Raw genomic sequence first — 18,340 nt, 5'->3', positions numbered from 1 at the left:
ATTGTCCACCAGAGGGACATTCCTGAATCTCACTCCTGACTCTGAGCACTTAAGATTTAAAGCATCAGACAACTTTAAGATAATTAAAAAGCTTGCTGTTTTGCAGTAAGACACTCAGCTGTGGGAAGTGTTTCTTCTCTCCCTCCTCCATGAAACATAATCAAGGCTTTGCCTGTATACTGCAACATACCTACGGCTGACCTCTATCTTATGAACACTCATGTTTTGGATTAAATATATAAGCCATCACAAAAGAACTAGCTACTTCAAAGCCCATATGGCTATCTCTACTTGTTTAAGGATCAAAATGTCTGTTACAGCATACTTAATCTGTTCAAGTGTTGCAGGAGTGGAACTCTGCCAAACACAAAATTTACCACAACTTACAGGATAGTAGAATACTTTTTTTAAAAAAAAAAAAAAAACAACACAAAATAGAAGCAAATACACTGTTAGCTAACTTTGAAAATGGTCCTTCTACTGTTGATCGTCTCATCCTACCTCAAGACACATCTGAGATCTTTACTTTAAAGAGATGCTTAGTACAGAATTTCTTTTTTGTAAGCTCAGTCCACAGTTGTACCACAGACTTCAAAGCTTACTGCTTCCACTCCCCTGCAATAATATATCGAATAAGAGATCCTTGAAAAATGGTCTGCTCTATAACACCCCATACAACAGTCTCTGGTCCATTTCACGCACAAGTTCACAGTAAATTTTTCTTTCAAACTGAGATAAAAGGTATAAAGTGTGTTAGTAAATAAATTCTGTTTATTTTTCTAACCTCCTCTTTTTTTATTCCATTGCTGTCAAACTCCAGGCCGGGGCCTCCAGTGTCAATCACAGCTGATGTCATGGTGCATCCCCTGAAGAGGCTTTGAGAGCTGCTATCTGTCCCGAAGACTGTAATGCTGGTAGGCTGAGGTTATCAAAGGCTTAAATTCACAATCCACTTCTGTTAAACAGCTAGGAACAGGTGGCTGAAACACAAAATAGTTTTACGTTATTTGCACGGTCTACATTAAAAAGACTTTCAACATTTAGAAAAGTTATTGCCTGATGCATCTCTACATCAAGAGAGGGCATCAGTGAACACAACAGAGAAAGATGGTGCTGACCTTGGTAAAGTTAACACTGAATATTGTCATACAACACGAGGTTCAGATTAACTTTTAATAATACGATAATAAATTTCATTTTGGTTCTTTTCAATTTGTTGAATTTCATACATTAATTTGAAAAACAAATAATAGGCTTAGATATTTTCAATCAGCCAAAACAATGATGGATTTCTTACTGAGGTCAAACAGCAACAAACTCTGAGATACACCTTTGAGTTAGTATGGTTTTTATACAGCAACTGTTTCCCTATTAAGTTAGGAAATATTTTTCAAATCACATTTTCTCTTTTATTCTATTGGTTCCATAGTCATTTCATAAACCCGTAGTTTCATTAAATTTCATCAACTTTTCAAACATATTGCCTTTCTACAGCGATTCACATATAATATACATCCCACTAATACACACCTAATTTCTAAGCTACAGTTTTATTTGAAATAAAAAGCATTGTAGCAGTTCCACTTCTTTCTTTTTCTACAGAGGAAATTGTTATGATTTTTAAAAAAAAGTTTCACAGCATAACACTTTAAGTCAAGTAAACTGTGGACTCCTTTAGCTTATAAAGATACACAACCTCCATCTTTGTGAATTTCTTCATACTAGACTAACCGCAGAGCTTTGTTTCTAAACAACTGCTATTTATTTATTCTGTATAAATCTTATTGCTCATATCCTGTCTTTCCAAGAGACAAATAACCTGTGTTCATAAACCCTGGGCAGTGAAGAGCAGTTTACTACTTCAAGATGCAAACTAAGAGGCTCGGCTCCTTGGTTGTACAACAGAAAGCGCATACTCCACGTGAGACATAAGAAGCCAATCTGATACCAATTACCCTTGCAAGTAACTCCACGGAGATCAATGCATTGTAACAGAAGTCAGAAACCCATGATTTTTAATAAAATCCACCTTTTTAGAAAGCTAGCGCAGTCAAAGAGGTCTAGAAGAAAAAAAAATGCATCTTCCAACACACATAATGATGAATAAAGAACTTTATAATTAATACTCTAGTGGGTAAACTCAATAATCCTGCTTCTCAACAGCAGGCATCCAGCTTCAACTGAATTAATCTTGCCTATACAGTGAAGTGCTAGCTCAGATTCATGCAGAGCAACAGGAAAATCTTCATGGACACAATAGCTTAGGTATGCTAGCAAAAATTGTTACTGTTCTTCCCAGCTGGATGTCAACTAAGAAATAAAGTTGAGAAAATAATATTATGCAAAAGATGTTTGAAAAGCTTCATTTATCAAAGTATTGAGAATCCTTCAGCACGCCACAAAAAGGGGTTCAGAAAGGCATCGTTTCTGTTATCAAATCAACTCAGCACAACAAGTCAGTAGCCCAGAAGAATAAATTCTGACGGCAGCTTTCTAGGCAACTGATTCTCATGTCTTGGAAATCAAAACTGAATAAAAGGACACCATCGTAAGTTGTTATTATTGCAGCAGCAGAGTAAGCACAAGACGTATTCCAAAGGAAAGGAAAAAATACATGCCATTTAGAAAAAATCAAGGTGCTTTTGCTTATGTGGGCACTCAACTCGAGAAGAAAAAGCTTGATTCATGCCTAAAAATACTTCACTTGCATGAAAAACCAACACAGCATTACTTTCTTTTTCAAGGAAAGACTAATAATCAAAAAGCAATTCTAGCCTTACTAATGAAACAGCAGAAAATAAAGCAAAGACCTCCTCCCCTCCCCACACACTATTCAAACTGAAAAGCCTTCAGAAAGCATCCTCAAAGCCATACGCACCTGTCACCCTCCAGGCTTGCAGCACAAAAAGCCTGCTCCTTACCTGCCTACCAATTCCCACATTTCAAAAGCCATTAAATTCAGAAATACGCAGAGTGGAAAAACAGCTGTATACGAATACACCAAAATAACCAAACCAAAGAAAAAAAAAAAAAACACTTTCCCTGGAAACAGTCTTTTTTGTTTTAGTTTTCCATGTAGATCCACATTAAAAACACTGCCAAGCACAATCATAACCCAAAAGAGGAGTCCAAAGAATAGAAAATTTATTTTAATTTATTTTAATCCAATCAATTTCAAACACTGGCATTATTCCTGCAACTCAGACTTGTGTCCACGCAAGAACATACGAGCACTACAGGTACCACTTCTACACTGTTTAAGCACGACACAAAGCTAAGTTGGTTCCCGTGCAGTGCGTTAATACAAATAAACGCTCGCATACTAGACCGTGCGTACTGTACATTCATATTGAATCTACTATAATCCCACACAGGTGGCCAAACAGCTGCCAGATCGCAGCAATTGAAAACACTTCATATGGTATACTAGATCAGATTATGTCCAAAAAAAAAACCAACCCACCCTGCTATTTCTCTGTCTCCTAGGTTACAAGAAGTTTTGATGACTTCTGCACCAATTTATCTCTACAGGAATAACCAATTACCTGCAGAAGTGAAGTTAGAGCAGTGCAGGAACACAGATGCTCCTACAGAATCCTCATTTTCCAGTTACAGCAAAATTCCTAATGAATGAAAACCTTACAGAGAAAAATATACAGGGGGATGACGAGGATGCTCCATCTCTGCGTTCATTGAAGGGGTGGTATCTTCAGACAGACGGCACGGAACCGTCCAGACAAGGAATACACAAAAGGCCCGGAGTCTTTAAAGATCGGGGTTTGAACTTTACACTGAGAATCTTCCTATCCAGCAAACTTTTCAAAAACCTGACGGGGTGGAAAAATAAAAGCCCACCAAGCAGCAAGTGGGAAGTCAACAGCTGCAGCTCAGCATGGTTTAGCAGCAGTAAGCTAGAACAAGGCACAGACTGCTAGGTGTGTGGACGTCTGATTCGTGCAGATGCATCCCCTTCTGAACGAAGCAGCCACGTGTAGGCCCTCTCTGTCTTCACTACGCACTGCGTTCTCGTGGAACCCTTTCCGCGTCACTCGTGACTTTCAGAAGAATACCAGATCTATTCCCCACCCTCTCTTCTCCCTAGCAAGAGGCACCTAATTCAACCTCTGTAAAAGGGAAAGACTGCCTAGACACTTCCAAAAATCGCTTCCAAAATCCACGTTTTCCAAGCCTAAGGGAGACCAAAAGGCCAAAAAACAACAAGACTGATTCTTTGAGTAAGAGTTGATCCAGGTCTTCAAGAAAACAATGATACAATCAGCCAGCACAAAAGCTGGATCAAAGCGTGACTATTTTTGAGTTACAGAAGAACATGCAGAAAGCTTAAAAAGCACCACATTTCGTTCACTTCTGGATAGGTGCTCACACCAAAGCAAAACATGGAATTACATCAGAGGGGAAAAAAAAAAGGAAAAAAACATAAACTCTAAAATTTCCAAAATAGCTGACCAAATCATTTCACTACAGACCTGCCATCCAGCTTCTGTTCTTCCTAGTCACTGGAAACTGCAGAGACAAACTAGTTCTGAATCACTTGGAATACCCCTTATAACAGGGAAAACAGCTCTGCTGCACAATCCCCGAGTATTTTTATGCATATCTTGCAGAACAGAAATAAATCTAGGTGCTTCCCCCCCCCCCCCCCCAAAAAAAAAAATAAATCAGAATCTCAAAGCTACCTTCCTTACCTCAACAGCAAGACGCTTCTGTTCATCACTACAAAAGACACAGAATATTGGTCTTCACAGGCTGCACTTTTCATAAAGGCTACGAAATTTCCAAGCAGCTTATTCCCATGATTAGGACTATACTTAGAACGTCTACATTATGTACCCAAGCATCTGCCTACAAGAAATCCAAACATTCCTATTATGTTTTGGGTAACTACCAGAGAAGGGTAAAAACACCGCACATCGCAATGTAAACGAGTGTGTAACAGTCATACAAAACACCAAATTTTAAGTCAGTCCCTCAGTGTGCATCCACTATCAAGTTAACAGGGAAGCAAACAAGCAGCTTAACAGAACTAAAAAAAAAAATAATAGTTGCAAAATGGTATGAAAGGGATGGCACCTCTCCTGTGCCAGACTCAACAAGAAGCTATTTAGGACTGGGTTCAAGACTAACTCTGTGTAAGACTGCAAATAGTTTTAGTACAGTTTTATTTAAATCATATGCAAACAAACAAAAAAAGTCTATGCTTGAAAAAAAGATGCACACGCTTGTACCCACACAAGAAAACAAGAAAAATGTCCAGAAGACTGGGCAGTAGTGATCAGAGGCAGCTGCTCCCACAGCAGTCAGAAGAAACATAAGAGTGCTTGGAACAATGTCCCCCTTTTATTCAGCTGGCATCCAAAATCCTGAGGATGGATTTATGCAGATACCTACACAGATCCAACCGCAAGAGCAGGGCTGCAGCCAGCAGTAGCATCACATACAGCTTTTTTCAAGAAAGCCTTTCCTTAGTTTGATCAAACCAGTTAAAGAAGTCAGCTTGAAAATGAAATAAGTTATACGCACAGAAACACACCGGCCAAGATCACTGCTGAATCCCCTTAACTGCAACAAGGCTCCACAGGAGCACAAAGGTGGTCTTTCATAGGTAGTACCTCACACATACCAAGGAACTGTCACCACCACTCTGATACTACAAAGTAAGAACACTGGAAAAAAAAAAAAAAGTTTGGCCAACTCAAAGTTCTTTTTAAGACATTTTCCCAGACAACTTCACAGCTCTGGCTGACTGATTTACACTGGCATCTGCAGGCGAAACTGTGAGTTAACTTTATTTTCTTGAAACACAGAACAAGTCTAAAAACTAAAAAGGACCAGTTAGTGCAAAAGCTGATGGAGAAAAAAGATCAAAGAGAATCACAGGGTCCGCTCAAAAAGATGACACAGGGAAACCTCTGCATCCCCAGCTTCAGGAGAACAAAACAGACAACCATGCAATTTATAGCAGCTTAGAAATTACACCGAAAGTTACAGAAAGAGAAATCAAAATAAGGAGTGGTCAAAGCATAGTTCAGAAAGTACAGCTGCAAAAAGTGGCCACAACATACTTCGGAGCACCAGGAGCATCCATCCAACAAGGCAGCAAGTCTGTTGCTGAATGCACAGAAATTATTACGTCGGACCGAATTAATGGTGTACCCAATCCAGCAAGAAACTCAAGGAACTACTTCCACATATATTTAACCAGAAAATCTGACCATCCACAGTTTGTTCTGAAACCTCAATCAATAGCTAAAGCTGATGAGCCCCAAGAGCTTACAATCACTTAAAAACTATTAACGTTCTGCAGAAAGCTTTGTGACTCCAGCACTCTTCTTCTGGCCCTTCCCGTATTTTATCCTATTAGCAGGCTCTCTTCCCACTGCTCTCTATTTAAAGATTCCCTGAAACCTTCTTTTCCCTCTGACAGAAGACTCACTCGCATGCCCAGCCCTACTCCCTACCAGCACTTCTCTTTCCTCCATGTCAATTGTCGGTCCTTAACATCCATTTCCACTCCCCCACAGCCCAGAGCAGGGAACAATTATTCATCGCTTTACATAATAAAAGAGCAGAGACAGATGAAAAAAAAAAAAAAAAGAATGCAGGTTTAAAACAAACAAACAAAGGAAGCAGTGCACACCAAATATGTGATTCATTTTCAAAGGATGTTCTAGAGAACAAAGGAGTAAGAATTTCAAGTTAGCTTTATGGAGATAAAGCCCTTCAATGGCTTAACCGATTACTGAAAACACAGACGCACAGCCTGAAGTTTAGAGGCTTTCCGAATCTGCTATTACTGAAACCTCAGAGATTAAAAGAGTATGCCACTGAGGCCATCATACAAAAAACCATCACCCTGTTCCCAGCACCCTTCCTAAAGTAAGCGATGCTGCCAGAGAGGGAGTGAGGAGAGAGGGAAGAACCTGGGAGCAGCCCCACCACGCGCAGATCTGCAGCCTTGTATTTAACTTCCCGAACACCTCGGAAACAAAGTTTTGCTGCGAGCATTACAGATTCAGATCTCTCTCTTCAGCAGTACTCAACAGAACAGGCAGCTTTATTAAATCCCCCTCAGACAACAATACAGAGATTTCAACGTGCTCTCGGATACTTCCGTGAAGCGATGCAGAATCGCTACGTCCCCGGAGCTTCCTCCAAAATGCCGCTGCTTGCACTGTTTCACCTTAAAGCCACGGCACACGAGGTACACGCACGGTCCCCATCCCTCCCCCTGTAGGCCGCAGACACCCGTGCCGCTGTGCCAGGCTGCTGTCCCAGCGCCGGGGGCTCGCCGCCGCCTGCGCCCTCACCCCGCCGGGCTCAGCGTGGCTGGGCGCTCTGTGCCTCGCCTCGCCAGGCAGCTGGCCAAGCCTGCCGCACGCAGAGCGATGACAGAGCGCCAGGCAGCCCCGCGATGGAGTCGCGACAGGGGCGAGCCGCTGCTGGGGAGGAACGCGGCGCTGAAGCGCAGCCGGGAGAGCTTCGCTCCCCGGCAGGCGGGGACGCCGCCTCCTCGCTGACAGCTGGAAGCCCCGGCAGACTGCGAAGCTAACCGGTTAACAGAGCAGCTGTAGGAGGCGTGAGGGCGGCGGGCAGGCGGCAGGCGAGGCGCAGGAGGAACGAGGGCGGCGGGGACACCCCCGGCGGGGCCGAGCTGCCACGGCGCGGGGAGGCCGGGGCTGCCATCTTCCCCCCGCCGCCGCGGGTAAACAAGGCGCCGGGCACGGCTCGGCACGGCTCGGCCAGGCCGCGGTCGCGCTGACAGCCGCCGGGAACCGAAAGCGCGGCGGGGCCGGGGGGGGCAGAACGGGGCACGGAGCCCTCCCACCCCGCGCCCCCCCCTCACGCGGAGCCGCCTGACAGCGCCCGCCCGCCCGCCCGGCTCTTACCGTGCCCGCAGGCCGCCTCCGCGCCCCGGCCGGGCCGGCAGCAGGCGGCGGTGGGCGCCGCCCGGGCAGAGCCGCCAGGGGCGGGGCGGGGCGGCTGCAGCGGCCAAACCTGCCCGGCACGGCACGGCCCGGCCCGGCCCGGCACGGCCCCCCCGCCGCCTCTGCACATGCTCGCGGGGAGCCGCGGCCATGCGCCGCGCCTGCGCAACCGCCCGCCGCGGCCGTTGGGGCGGGTGGGGCGCGAGGCTCCCCTGAGGGAGCGGGCGTTGGGGCGGGTGCCCCTCGGCGTTATCGGTACCGGGGTTGGTCCCGTAGCGAGGCGTCACGTTCTCACTGCGGGGAGAAAAGGGGAAAAAACACAGCGCTCTGCCAAGGAGACGAAGGTTGCAAAGCCAGGTGCTCGGAAAGAGCTCGGCAGCCTGAGGGTTTTCTGTGTAAACTGGACGCTGTAAAAGTCTGACATACCCCTCAGAGAAACCCTGTGAGCAGCAGGACACAGATAAAGCACAATCATACATACGTGCTCGCCTCCACCAACGTGCAAAAGCACTTCTCTGACAGTTTCCGTCTGACCACCCGTGGCAAATGCGCACCTGGTACTCCTCTTCACCTCCTCCTCCAACCAAGGCTGATTTCCAGCCCTCAGCTTCCACTGTACCACCTGTACAGGTCCGGCTCCTGTTACTTATGCACCTGAACTGGATATTTCTTCCCTCCACGTCTTCACAGCACCGTCATCCTTTCCTAGGGAGGTAAGATCTTTCAGCTGTCATTCAGCCCTAGAACCTGACTGGCCCTACTAGATTACATTTACCTCACAGTTTTCCAAGGTATAAATATTTGGGCACAAACATCGCCCTCACAATAAAGGTGGCCCTTAAATGTCAGGTATGTGCCCTGAAGCATGGAAGCGTTGAAGATTCTTACATTCCAAAAGGTGTTAGGCAATATTAATAATACATTAATAATGCAGCCTCTTGTGGAAGTTGTAAACTTAAACAGTCACTTTGTAATAGACCATACATAATAGCAAAATTTAGGTCTTACTGCAAATTGAGCCTGCTAGATGTTTAATAAAGCATACACTTGGATGTTGGGAAATACAGAATTTATTATTACTTTATGTTGCTGAAATTTGCTATATCTTAACATTTATTAAAAATATCTTGACCTCAATGTTTCTGCTAGAAATTACAGAAGAGTAAACAATGTTTGCATGTTAGGAATGTAATTATTTTATGTTTTAAAGTATAGGCATGTAAGTTTCTTTTTCTGACAGGAATGTAAAGGTAAAGTCTCATAGTAGATGATGGACATTCACATCTTATGGGGCTTGGAGTTAGATCAGAGATGGTAGCTGACAAAATAAATTAAGACTACTTAGGGCAAAGAGAAGTGCATGTCATGAACAAGGTAGGATATAGGAAGGAAAAGTTTAGGAGGTCTCCCTGACAGAAGTAGCCTTGCCATAGGCTGGGACTGAGTCTAGCTGAATTCTAGCCGTCAGTGTGACTTCTTTTGCAACCTGTCAGAACCAAGTTCTGTCAGCTTTGCCTCTGTGCTTAATTAGTCCTGACTTGACATACTCCTTTAGTTATTTTTCTTCTTTCCATGAGTTCAAGTTAAAATTCAGAAAAAGAAGGAAACCTCTTAACCACGATCCTCGTTAAGGAGAGCAAACAGCTTCCTTCAAAACATAGGCCCACTGCCAACCAAACAAAGCTAAGGCTTCTCTGTACATCTCAGTAGTTCCCTCATGGAGTGACCGGGCATGAGTTGCGAACTTAGGGGTGCTCTGAAGATAGACATTAAGTGATCTCTTCTGTAACACTGATGTTTATTTTCCTGCTATATGGCCCATGCAGTCCTCTGGTTTATTCGGTTTTACTCCACTCTCAGCTTGGGTGCCAAGGTATAAGCATTTTTACATCCCTGATCCAGTTATTTATGTGACTCCCCACTTCACACTTTTTCTCCTAACGAGCTGAGCTGCACAGCTGTTTTCACTGGAAGCTCAGCAGCACCTCTTTGGGAGGCAGCTGTGGCAAGCACACTGACTACAGAGACCTGTGCTTCTCTACAGAAAAAAACAGCACTGTTTTGAGATCACCACAATGGCATCTTTTCTTTCTTTCTTTTTTTTTTTTTTAATGAAATCAGATTAACTCTTCATATGCAAAGTTGTATTTCTCTTAAGAACAGCTCTTTTCATTTTACTTTAACCTAGTTGGAAAGCTAAGCTGAAAACTATTAAAACTTCAAACTGAAGAAAAAGCAGGGCCATTAAGGGGTTTGGTCCAGTTCAGTTGGATGATTTTTGAAATTACATAATTGATGCAGCTATAAAAAAAAAAAAATCACCCCATCACCCGCTTGTGAAGTAGACTTGCAAACAATTCAAAACTGCTGCTGCAGGGATACTGCTGTGCGATAACGTAGGGTCAGCACTTCAACAGATGCTGCTCTGTCCCTTTTATAGAAAGCTGTGCTCCACGTTGTTTTTTAAAACATTGGTCCTCAAAAGTCTGTAGCCTAATTCTATACGCCGACCTTACTGCCCTCAGTCACTCAGTTGAAAGGGGAAAGTTATACTGATTCAGACCCAGAAGTATGACCCAGAAGAAATGGCCAAGAAATGACCCAGAAGAAATGAGGGAGTTAAGGTCCCAGAACCCTTCTGTCAGACAGTTTACTCTGTAAATCATTATTAATGAAGTAGCAGTAACTCTACAGGTGTAATTAGGTTTTATTTTTCCCCTTCCTAGGATAAATTTTCGGGACATATAAACTATTTTGTGAAAAAACGAGAGAGCACAACAATAAAAACTATTGATCATTTCTAAAATAGAAATTAGAAGGTCTTAGTTTTCTTGATTTTTGTTTTTGTTGTTGTTTTGAACGTGAACTTTCAATAGACTCTATATTGTATTTATAGCCTTAGAAAAGCATACTGTTCTTTCTGTCCAGTTTTCCAACATCACTAAGATAAGCTATGATTTCAGCTATAAAAAAAAAAGCTTTGAGGCCTAGCTATCTTTGTATCTGTCATTCCTTCCCCTTTGACATCACTTGCAAATTTGAGTTCCATTTTATAAAAGGATAGAAATCTCGAAGGTAAGTTCCTGTAAGTTTCTGGAATGCAAGCAGCTGAGCAGAGGAGGCCTCCAGCAGCATGTGTCCCGTCCGGAGGAAGCAGCTATTGTTTGCGCTGACCCACAGCAGCCAACTGATGTGTTGACACATGTATGGCTGCTTACCAGCTACAGCAATGCTATTTCTTAGCTGACTTCCTGTCTCCACCACAAGAAGGAACATGTTTGAGGTATCTGGGTACAAAGTGGAATACTGGTGGCTTTATGGGATTAGAAGACGTGAGGAAGGCCTGATGGCACAGCAGAAGGGTCGCACAGACCACAGAGGCTACAGCAATCACTTCATATGCACAATTTTGAAGAATTTGAATGGTCTTGCTTTTATTTAAGATCCTACCAGACAATTGTAGGAAGAAAAAACAAAACAAAACAATTATTACTTTTTAAGCTGAGAGATCAGAGTCTATTGCTGGTGGGAAAAAAAAAAAAATCAGAATGGTAAGAAGCAGGGGTAGAGTCTGTATGGTATCATCTCTCTTAGTTCTTGTCCCCCAGTGCAGAGAAGAAAAATAAGTCAGGAGACCAGTTCCCAAGCTATCCTGACAGTAAGCTTTTTCTTTTTTTTACCCCTCAGTGAAACAAGTTAGAGGGATCTGAAATAGGGAAGGCTATTTTGTCAGGATACTGGTAGCTGAAGCAGATCTTTAATACCAGTCCCTGTCAAATGCAAGTAGTAACACAGAAATGTTGAGCCTAGGAAGGGCCACTGAATGTCTACATCTGACAAAGCAATAAACATTTCCCCCAGGCCTATAACTTTGTACAAAAAGTGTAAAAACGTCAGAGAAAAAGAACTAGAGGATGGTACACATGAGGCACACAGTATGTTCATTTAGACATACACGAAAACGGAATTCTCACAAAGGGCCCTTCTGAAACAGGAAAGCCCTTTGGAAACTGATGTTTTGCAAAAAAGAATTGATTTTAAAAACAACTTATGTAATTTGTCTAGTTTGTTTTCAACTGTTTTTCTTTAAGAAAAGGATGTCCTCAAAGATAACTTTGTCCTTCATAGCATACTATTTCAACTTTGGAAAGCACTTTTCATTTATGAACATCTAAGCTTTGCACTTAGGAAGTGTCTTCATGTGGATAGTGCCTGAGTGAGGATATCTCAGAATTAGTACCTCAGACAAGACTGAGAAGAGAGATGCTGCAGACAGACAGGAGGAGGAAGGGACAACTCAAATCATTAAGTTTTTTCTTATTAAGAGGTTTAAGTAATGACTTCGAGTACTTCAGAGTACTTCTGTATTTATAACCAGGGTCAAATACTTTGTGTAAGCTCGTTCTACTTCTGATACTTGCAGATAAGCAAAAAGGGGCAAGACCACAGTGATTTTGATTTTATACAACTGCATTAATCATTTAAATGGAAAGAAAGACATTCACATCCACCCTCATTGTACACCCATTGGCAAGAGCTGTCAACCCTTGAACAGTTACTCCAGGTTTGGCTTCTCTCTTGCTCTAACAGCCTCAGCACCACATAATTTGCATTGGAAATGAGTTGCTTACCACAACAGTGGGACGAAAAGGATCTGTATGATTTGGATTTTCTCCAAACCACAATTAGCCTAAAAAAAAAAATCCGATTTTCTCTAGCAAGCAAAATCATACATTATTCATTTCTTCCTGTATTGTTCAGCTCCAGGTTTGGGGAGATGCTGTCTCTGTTCTGGGTTTTAGTAATCCACTGCCTTTGATTTAGTGCCCTCTTCTGTTTGATGATGTAAGTGCACGTTAGCCAATAGTTAATTATTCTCAATTAGCCCTCACTGGAGAATAACATTTCACTGTAACTACTGAAGAAATAAAATAGCCTGATGCAGGAAGAAAGAAGCCAGAAGAAAATCGCTTTATGGGAAGGTGATATATGAAGTCTCCATAGACCTCTCTAATTTAATTACAGACGAAGGAAAGGCACAGAGAGCAATTATGATCCTAATATATATTACTCCCTCTCTTCTTCCACTTATTCTCCATATTTTCCCCCTTAATTCCATTGGTTTGTGTACTGCAATCAATGCTGAACTGGAAAAATGAAGTACAGATGGCAGAGCTTCCTGAGACAAAGCACAAGAACCCAGTAACGTATAGCACTTTTCTTAGGGCACAAGCAGAGCTCAGAGATACATCCTTTGAAAGGTTAATAAGTCTTGAAGATTTAAAATAAGACAAATTACTTATCACTAAACATCCAAGATTTTTAGGTAGTTAACTAACACTGAATCTGCCCATGGAGCAGATACAAATCATTAACAAAGCACATGAAGAGCTTTAATTCCATTGAGCCTTCCTATTTTTCAGAGCTCCTGTATATCAAGCATTGATCACTATCAGCCTGAGTTTGCTAAAAAGTCACAAGGAGGCAGAATACATTTGCACATAGCTAAACCACAAAGCAAGTCACAGTTTAAACAATATGTTTAATCACCTGTAGTTCAAACAAGGGCAGGAATAACTCCAGCACAGAAAGCTCTAGTTTTAGCCCTTCTTCCCATCCCAATAAAGGTAGAAGATCCAACATCTCCTGCAGCATCTCAAACAAAGGAAGAAAGACCAGGATGCAGGAAGATCCAGTTACCTACTGTGCCAGGCAGCGGCTGCAGCTCTGGGGCAACCTTTACTTCCATCATTCTGCCACCTTCCATTTGCTGCAGCAAGCAAGCAGGGCAACAGCAAAGCGTACAACCAAGAAAGGCCTTTCCTAAGAGCAGAAGTACCCACCTCACATTAGGAGTAGCACTCCAGAAATAAGCTAGCTGATTTGCAGGCAGCAGAAAAAGCACCACTCACTCCTATGTCCTTTTGCACAAAATGCCTCCTGTCCTTGCATCTCTCCCCTCACCCCATACACGGCTGCACTCTCTAAGCACTCTCCCTACAGTGACACAGGCTCAGCCTTCCATCCCCTAACCACAAGCAGAGAGGAAACAGCACCAACAGTAACTGATTACGGCCTCCAAAGTGGTACTCAGCTGTGCCATATACATATAATGTGCTTACATTTACCCATCTGCTAGCAAGCACAGCAAAATAAATCACTGACCTCCTCAGTCATCACTCAGCTGCTAGGAGATTTGTGTCCTTCCCACTTCTCTGGCATAGCAATAATTGGGGTTGGCTAGTTGATTCAAAATTTGAGGGAAAGGAGAGGAAAGGAGTCACCACAGCAAAAAAACACAACCCTGATGCTTGGTTTGGTGTTTTGATAGGGGGTTGTTTGGTTTGTTCTTTTCCTTTCAGAAAGCTAAGTAAATTAGTATTTTATCCCGTCGAAGCTTGATGCTTTGGCACAAGAAATCTTGGTTAAGGTATTTCACTCCCAGGTTTTCCAAATTTTGAGTACCAATTTGTAGTTTTAGCGGTCTATTTAAATAATAGTCTTAAGTTTTTAAGAAGTAAGTAAAAACTGAAACTCTATATTGACATCTACACACCGACAAAGAGTAAAACTTTAGCTGTTAGACGGACTTCGTCTGTCTCCAGTACTTAGCTAAGTGAATTGTGGCCAACAGCGATGGGTTGTGATCCTTCACGAGAGCCAGCGCTAGGGGGAAGTGAAACGCTTCACTGACTGGTTTCACAGATAACCTGCTGGCTGCAGAGAAGCATTCTGCAGTTTGGACAAATTCAGGACTCGAGTTTTATTCTGAGCTTTAAAGTATATTGTCAAACACAACCTTTTTCCCCATCTCCTTTAATCTTGTCGTCTCCCTCTAACATCTGCTGTAATCTTGTTCTCCTTAATGAGCTCCTCCTCACCATTTTCTACGCTTCATCACAGCCTTTGTGTTGCAGCTCAAAAAGTCACTTTTCTGGAGGTGAAGGAACAGAAAAATATTCATCTTTGCGGTAATTAGGCTGCATGCTAACATGACTGATAAAAGTGATCAATGATCACCAGGGAGCACCTAAAGCAGTAAGAAAAAGAATATCTGAGAAAGCAGCAAGGCATTTTGCATGCAGTAATTGCCTATTTATTTCTGCACAGCAGCCCTCTGCACATTACAAAATCTCTCGGCTGTTAATCTGGGATAATTAAGTGTTGAAGCAGACTGTGTTGTGCTCCGTGTCATCACAGCTAAAGTTCATGATGCATTCCTAGTTTCCTTGGCCTTAAAGAGCAGTGTCTTTTGGGTTTTGGATGTGGTTTGTTTGTTTGTTCATTTTCTTCTTAAAGGGGATCCCTGACATGAAGCATACGTACAGGTTATCCTGGGACTATTACTTTTTTTTTTTTTTTTTTTTTTTTGAAATTGGGAAGATTGCTTTGGAAAGCATCCCGAAGGTTGTGCTTCAATTCTTCATGCAACTGTTCCTGTGGGCTAATACATTTTGCTCAATACTCAAGCAATTCTTGAGACAAAGGGACAGTCAGGAAATCCTACAATTTCAGAAACCCTACAGCCAGCTGTAGAAATTAGAGCTTTTTTCACTGGGAATTTTTGGAAATGAAGAAATAAAAAATAACATTTAAGAGTAACCATCCATCATAGAATATTTACTCTACCGGATAAATATAGACAGACATCCGACAAAATATCAGTCTAAGAGTTTTATTCCCGTAGCTTTGTCTACAAAAAAAAAAATTGCTCTTAATCGCAGTGCCTTTATCCTCTAAGTAGAAGGCTATGGAAGGGCTTCTTGAAGCTCAGGAGCCTGATTTTGCTTCAGCGTTATTCCGGTCATTCTTACAAGCAGGTGCAGGGACAATAGGCCATATTCTTGTTGGAGCAGTGTTATAATTTGCTTTGTGACAGGTGGAGGAGCATGAGTTTCTTTGTGCAAGGGTGGGAATTTTAAAATGCCATAATTTCCCCTTCAGCATCTTTCCAAAGTTCTGCTTGAAGAGAAAGCAGACAGATACATCTTTTAGTTCACAGTTTCTATAGAAATTGTTTATAATGTATCTTATTTGGGCCTCACTTAGAACTGTTGCCATTCACGATGGCTGTAATGCTTTTAGCTGATGGGAACCTCCGTAAATACTTTTTAATAGACACTCACGCACGTGCATGCATAAAGCAGAATGGAGGGTTAGGAGAACACAGGCTTACAAACTAATTATTCATTATAGATTTTTTCATTATTAATACTAACAAGGCAAGATTATTTAGTGGCCGTACATTTTGAGAGAGTGAAAAAGGCCACTGGCCTGCAAAGGCCCTTGTAGCTACTTTTCCATGGTCTGTTTCACAGTTAGCCCAGGTTCCAACATGCCTCTCTCTGGGGGAGAGTATTTTGACAGATAACAGCTTGTTCTGAGCTTCCATAGCCATTCTGCTTTGCATTAGTCCCTAGGAACCCTTGTCCATCTGAACACCTCTGCCGTAGCCTTCCCTGGGGATTTTGCTGGCCACCTGCCGGCTCTCAGAGGAGCTTAACCAGAGCCTGAGTTGCTCCCGGTTCATACGAGAGCGTTCTCTCAATCCTCCGTTGTGTTATGCCACCGCTGCAGTGTCGCTGCTAAGACAGAACGACACGAAGACTACAGCAAGCTGAATGAGGCTTGGTAGGAATGGGGCCCAGCACCCCCAGGGCAGGAGCCACCACTTGGATCAACAATGGTAGCTCCAGCCAGCCTTGCTTTGATTTTCCTGGTTTCCGTAATTTGCGATAAAGTCCTTATTGCTACTGCGTGCACACAGTTCTTGTTCTCAGAGCAGAAGCTTTACAAATGTTTTCTCCTGGCTACTATTGTGCAAGGAAGGATAGCATCTACAGTGTTCACACAGGAGGAAAATCAGATTTCGTAGAGCCAAATGTCCTATGGTAAAAATTGCAAATCCAAATCTTAGGAGTAAACAAGGTTGTTATTTCCCCCCGTGACCCAATGTAAAAATACTACCAGGTAGTTTTTATAAGGTTTTAGCTTAGTTAAAACTTTTTACTCCGTGTGGAATGGTACAATGGTATAATTGTGCACCACAGTTTGGACCAGAAGTAGGAAATCAAAAAATACCTAGACAGCCGAGAGCTAAAACAAGTTCACCTGACATGGTTTCAGTTATGCCTACTGCTTCTCTTAGTACATCTAGTTATCGTTACGTGCTGGGTGGTACTTTGACACTTGTTATCAGGTGCTACTTTCTAAAGCAGAGATGTTAATTACAGAAGTGTCTGCCTAGCCAACTTAATTCATATTAGGTTGTCTGTTGCAGCAATGAATACTGGTCCTAGTAAGTAGCGTGCGGTGTGACAAACTGCACGGATTGTTTTATGTCTTCAGGGAGGAGTATGAGGTTTCACACAGGAATCGGCTGGTTGATTGCCATAAATATTTCCATTGAACTTTTCAAGGGCTTCAGTGCCGCTCACTGGGAAAAAAAAGAAGAAAAAAGAATGTGTTTTAGAGGGAGCATCAGTAAATGATGTTTAGCAACAGACTTCATTCAGCAGGTCTGTTTCTCTGCAACAGTCAAAGCGCACTGTAGTTTTGACTGCAGGTTATCAGTTAAGTGATTACAGCATATAAACGCTACTGCTGTGTAAATCATACTTATCTGATGGCTTGTAAAAACTTGCTCTGCTACACCAACAAAGCACAATTTCAAGGAATCCCTCATCTTCAGCCATGTTGCCCAGGTGTCAATGATTTCCCCTGCATGCTGGACAGATTCACTAAGCCTTATGTCTACAAATAGTTACTTGCTTAACTTTAAGCATGAGGTAAAGCAATCGTGTTTGTTGAGATTACTGATATACGTAGCTTCGTAGCAGTGTCAATATGGGGCCAAGAGCCACACACAGAATAACTGCTGTACCCTGAAAATTAAGGGGAACAACAGTGTCAGTTACTCAGACACACTCTCAACATCAATTCGAGGCTTCATCTGAGGATTTCATCCACTACTACTACTTCTACCCCTTTACTGAGTAACTAGAAGTTTTTAAAAAGTGAACTGGAATAACAGTGCAACCATTTTAGGGTTGCAAGATGTTAACAGGTGGAGAAAAACAAAACAAACAAGCAAAAAAATCACTTCCTAACACTACTACTTTCTTTATGTCACTGCATTTGTGTGTCCCAGAGTGGAGAGAATTTCTTGGTATCTTGGTTTTCTGATGTGATGTCCTCAGGTGCCCGTAGCTTTCATTTTGAGCAAAACCAGCAGCTTTGAGAAGCACACTCCTTCAGCTTTTCTGCACATCTCACCCATATTCATTAGATATATGTTCCCCTTCATACCATAATTCCCAGTAAAATACAGACATTCTATTTGGTAGAGGAACATCTTACACAAGCATTTTGTAAATTATTTTATAATGTTGGCA

At 42.4% G+C, this 18,340-nt stretch overlaps 2 protein-coding genes and 1 long non-coding RNA gene across 6 annotated transcripts in view; 1 reads left to right on the top strand and 2 right to left on the bottom strand.

The window, feature by feature from the left end:
- Positions 1–8,005, bottom strand: part of ELF2 (E74 like ETS transcription factor 2) — a 35,434-nt gene extending 27,429 nt beyond the window's left edge. Inside the window, exons 1-2 of one of the 3 annotated variants that reach the window (XM_035552158.1) lie at positions 7,908–8,005; positions 785–980 (exon numbers count right to left, since the gene is read on the bottom strand). In XM_035552158.1, coding sequence (XP_035408051.1) covers positions 785–856 — 72 coding nt within the window. In that variant the 5' untranslated portion in view covers positions 857–980; positions 7,908–8,005. Of the gene's footprint in view, positions 1–784; positions 981–7,907 lie in introns of those variants that run through there. The other 2 variants (XM_050710191.1, XM_035552198.2) reach the window with 2 other exon arrangements.
- A 161-nt stretch (positions 8,006–8,166) lies between these two features.
- LOC118251079 (uncharacterized) overlaps positions 8,167–18,340 on the top strand; it is a 24,067-nt gene continuing 13,893 nt past the window's right edge. For both annotated transcript variants that reach the window (XR_004779653.2, XR_007708159.1), the window contains exon 1: positions 8,167–8,659. This is a non-coding gene — a long non-coding RNA (uncharacterized LOC118251079). The remainder of the gene's footprint in view (positions 8,660–18,340) is intronic.
- MGARP (mitochondria localized glutamic acid rich protein) overlaps positions 15,547–18,340 on the bottom strand; it is a 23,916-nt gene continuing 21,122 nt past the window's right edge. The window contains exon 7 of the mRNA XM_035552837.2: positions 15,547–17,382. The gene's annotated coding sequence lies outside the window, so the exon portion shown is untranslated. The remainder of the gene's footprint in view (positions 17,383–18,340) is intronic.

The sequence above is a fragment of the Cygnus atratus genome, chromosome 4, assembly GCF_013377495.2.
Source record: "Cygnus atratus isolate AKBS03 ecotype Queensland, Australia chromosome 4, CAtr_DNAZoo_HiC_assembly, whole genome shotgun sequence".
NCBI classification, from domain to species: Eukaryota; Metazoa; Chordata; class Aves; order Anseriformes; family Anatidae; genus Cygnus; species Cygnus atratus.
This window is presented reverse-complemented; position numbering and strand designations above follow the sequence as displayed.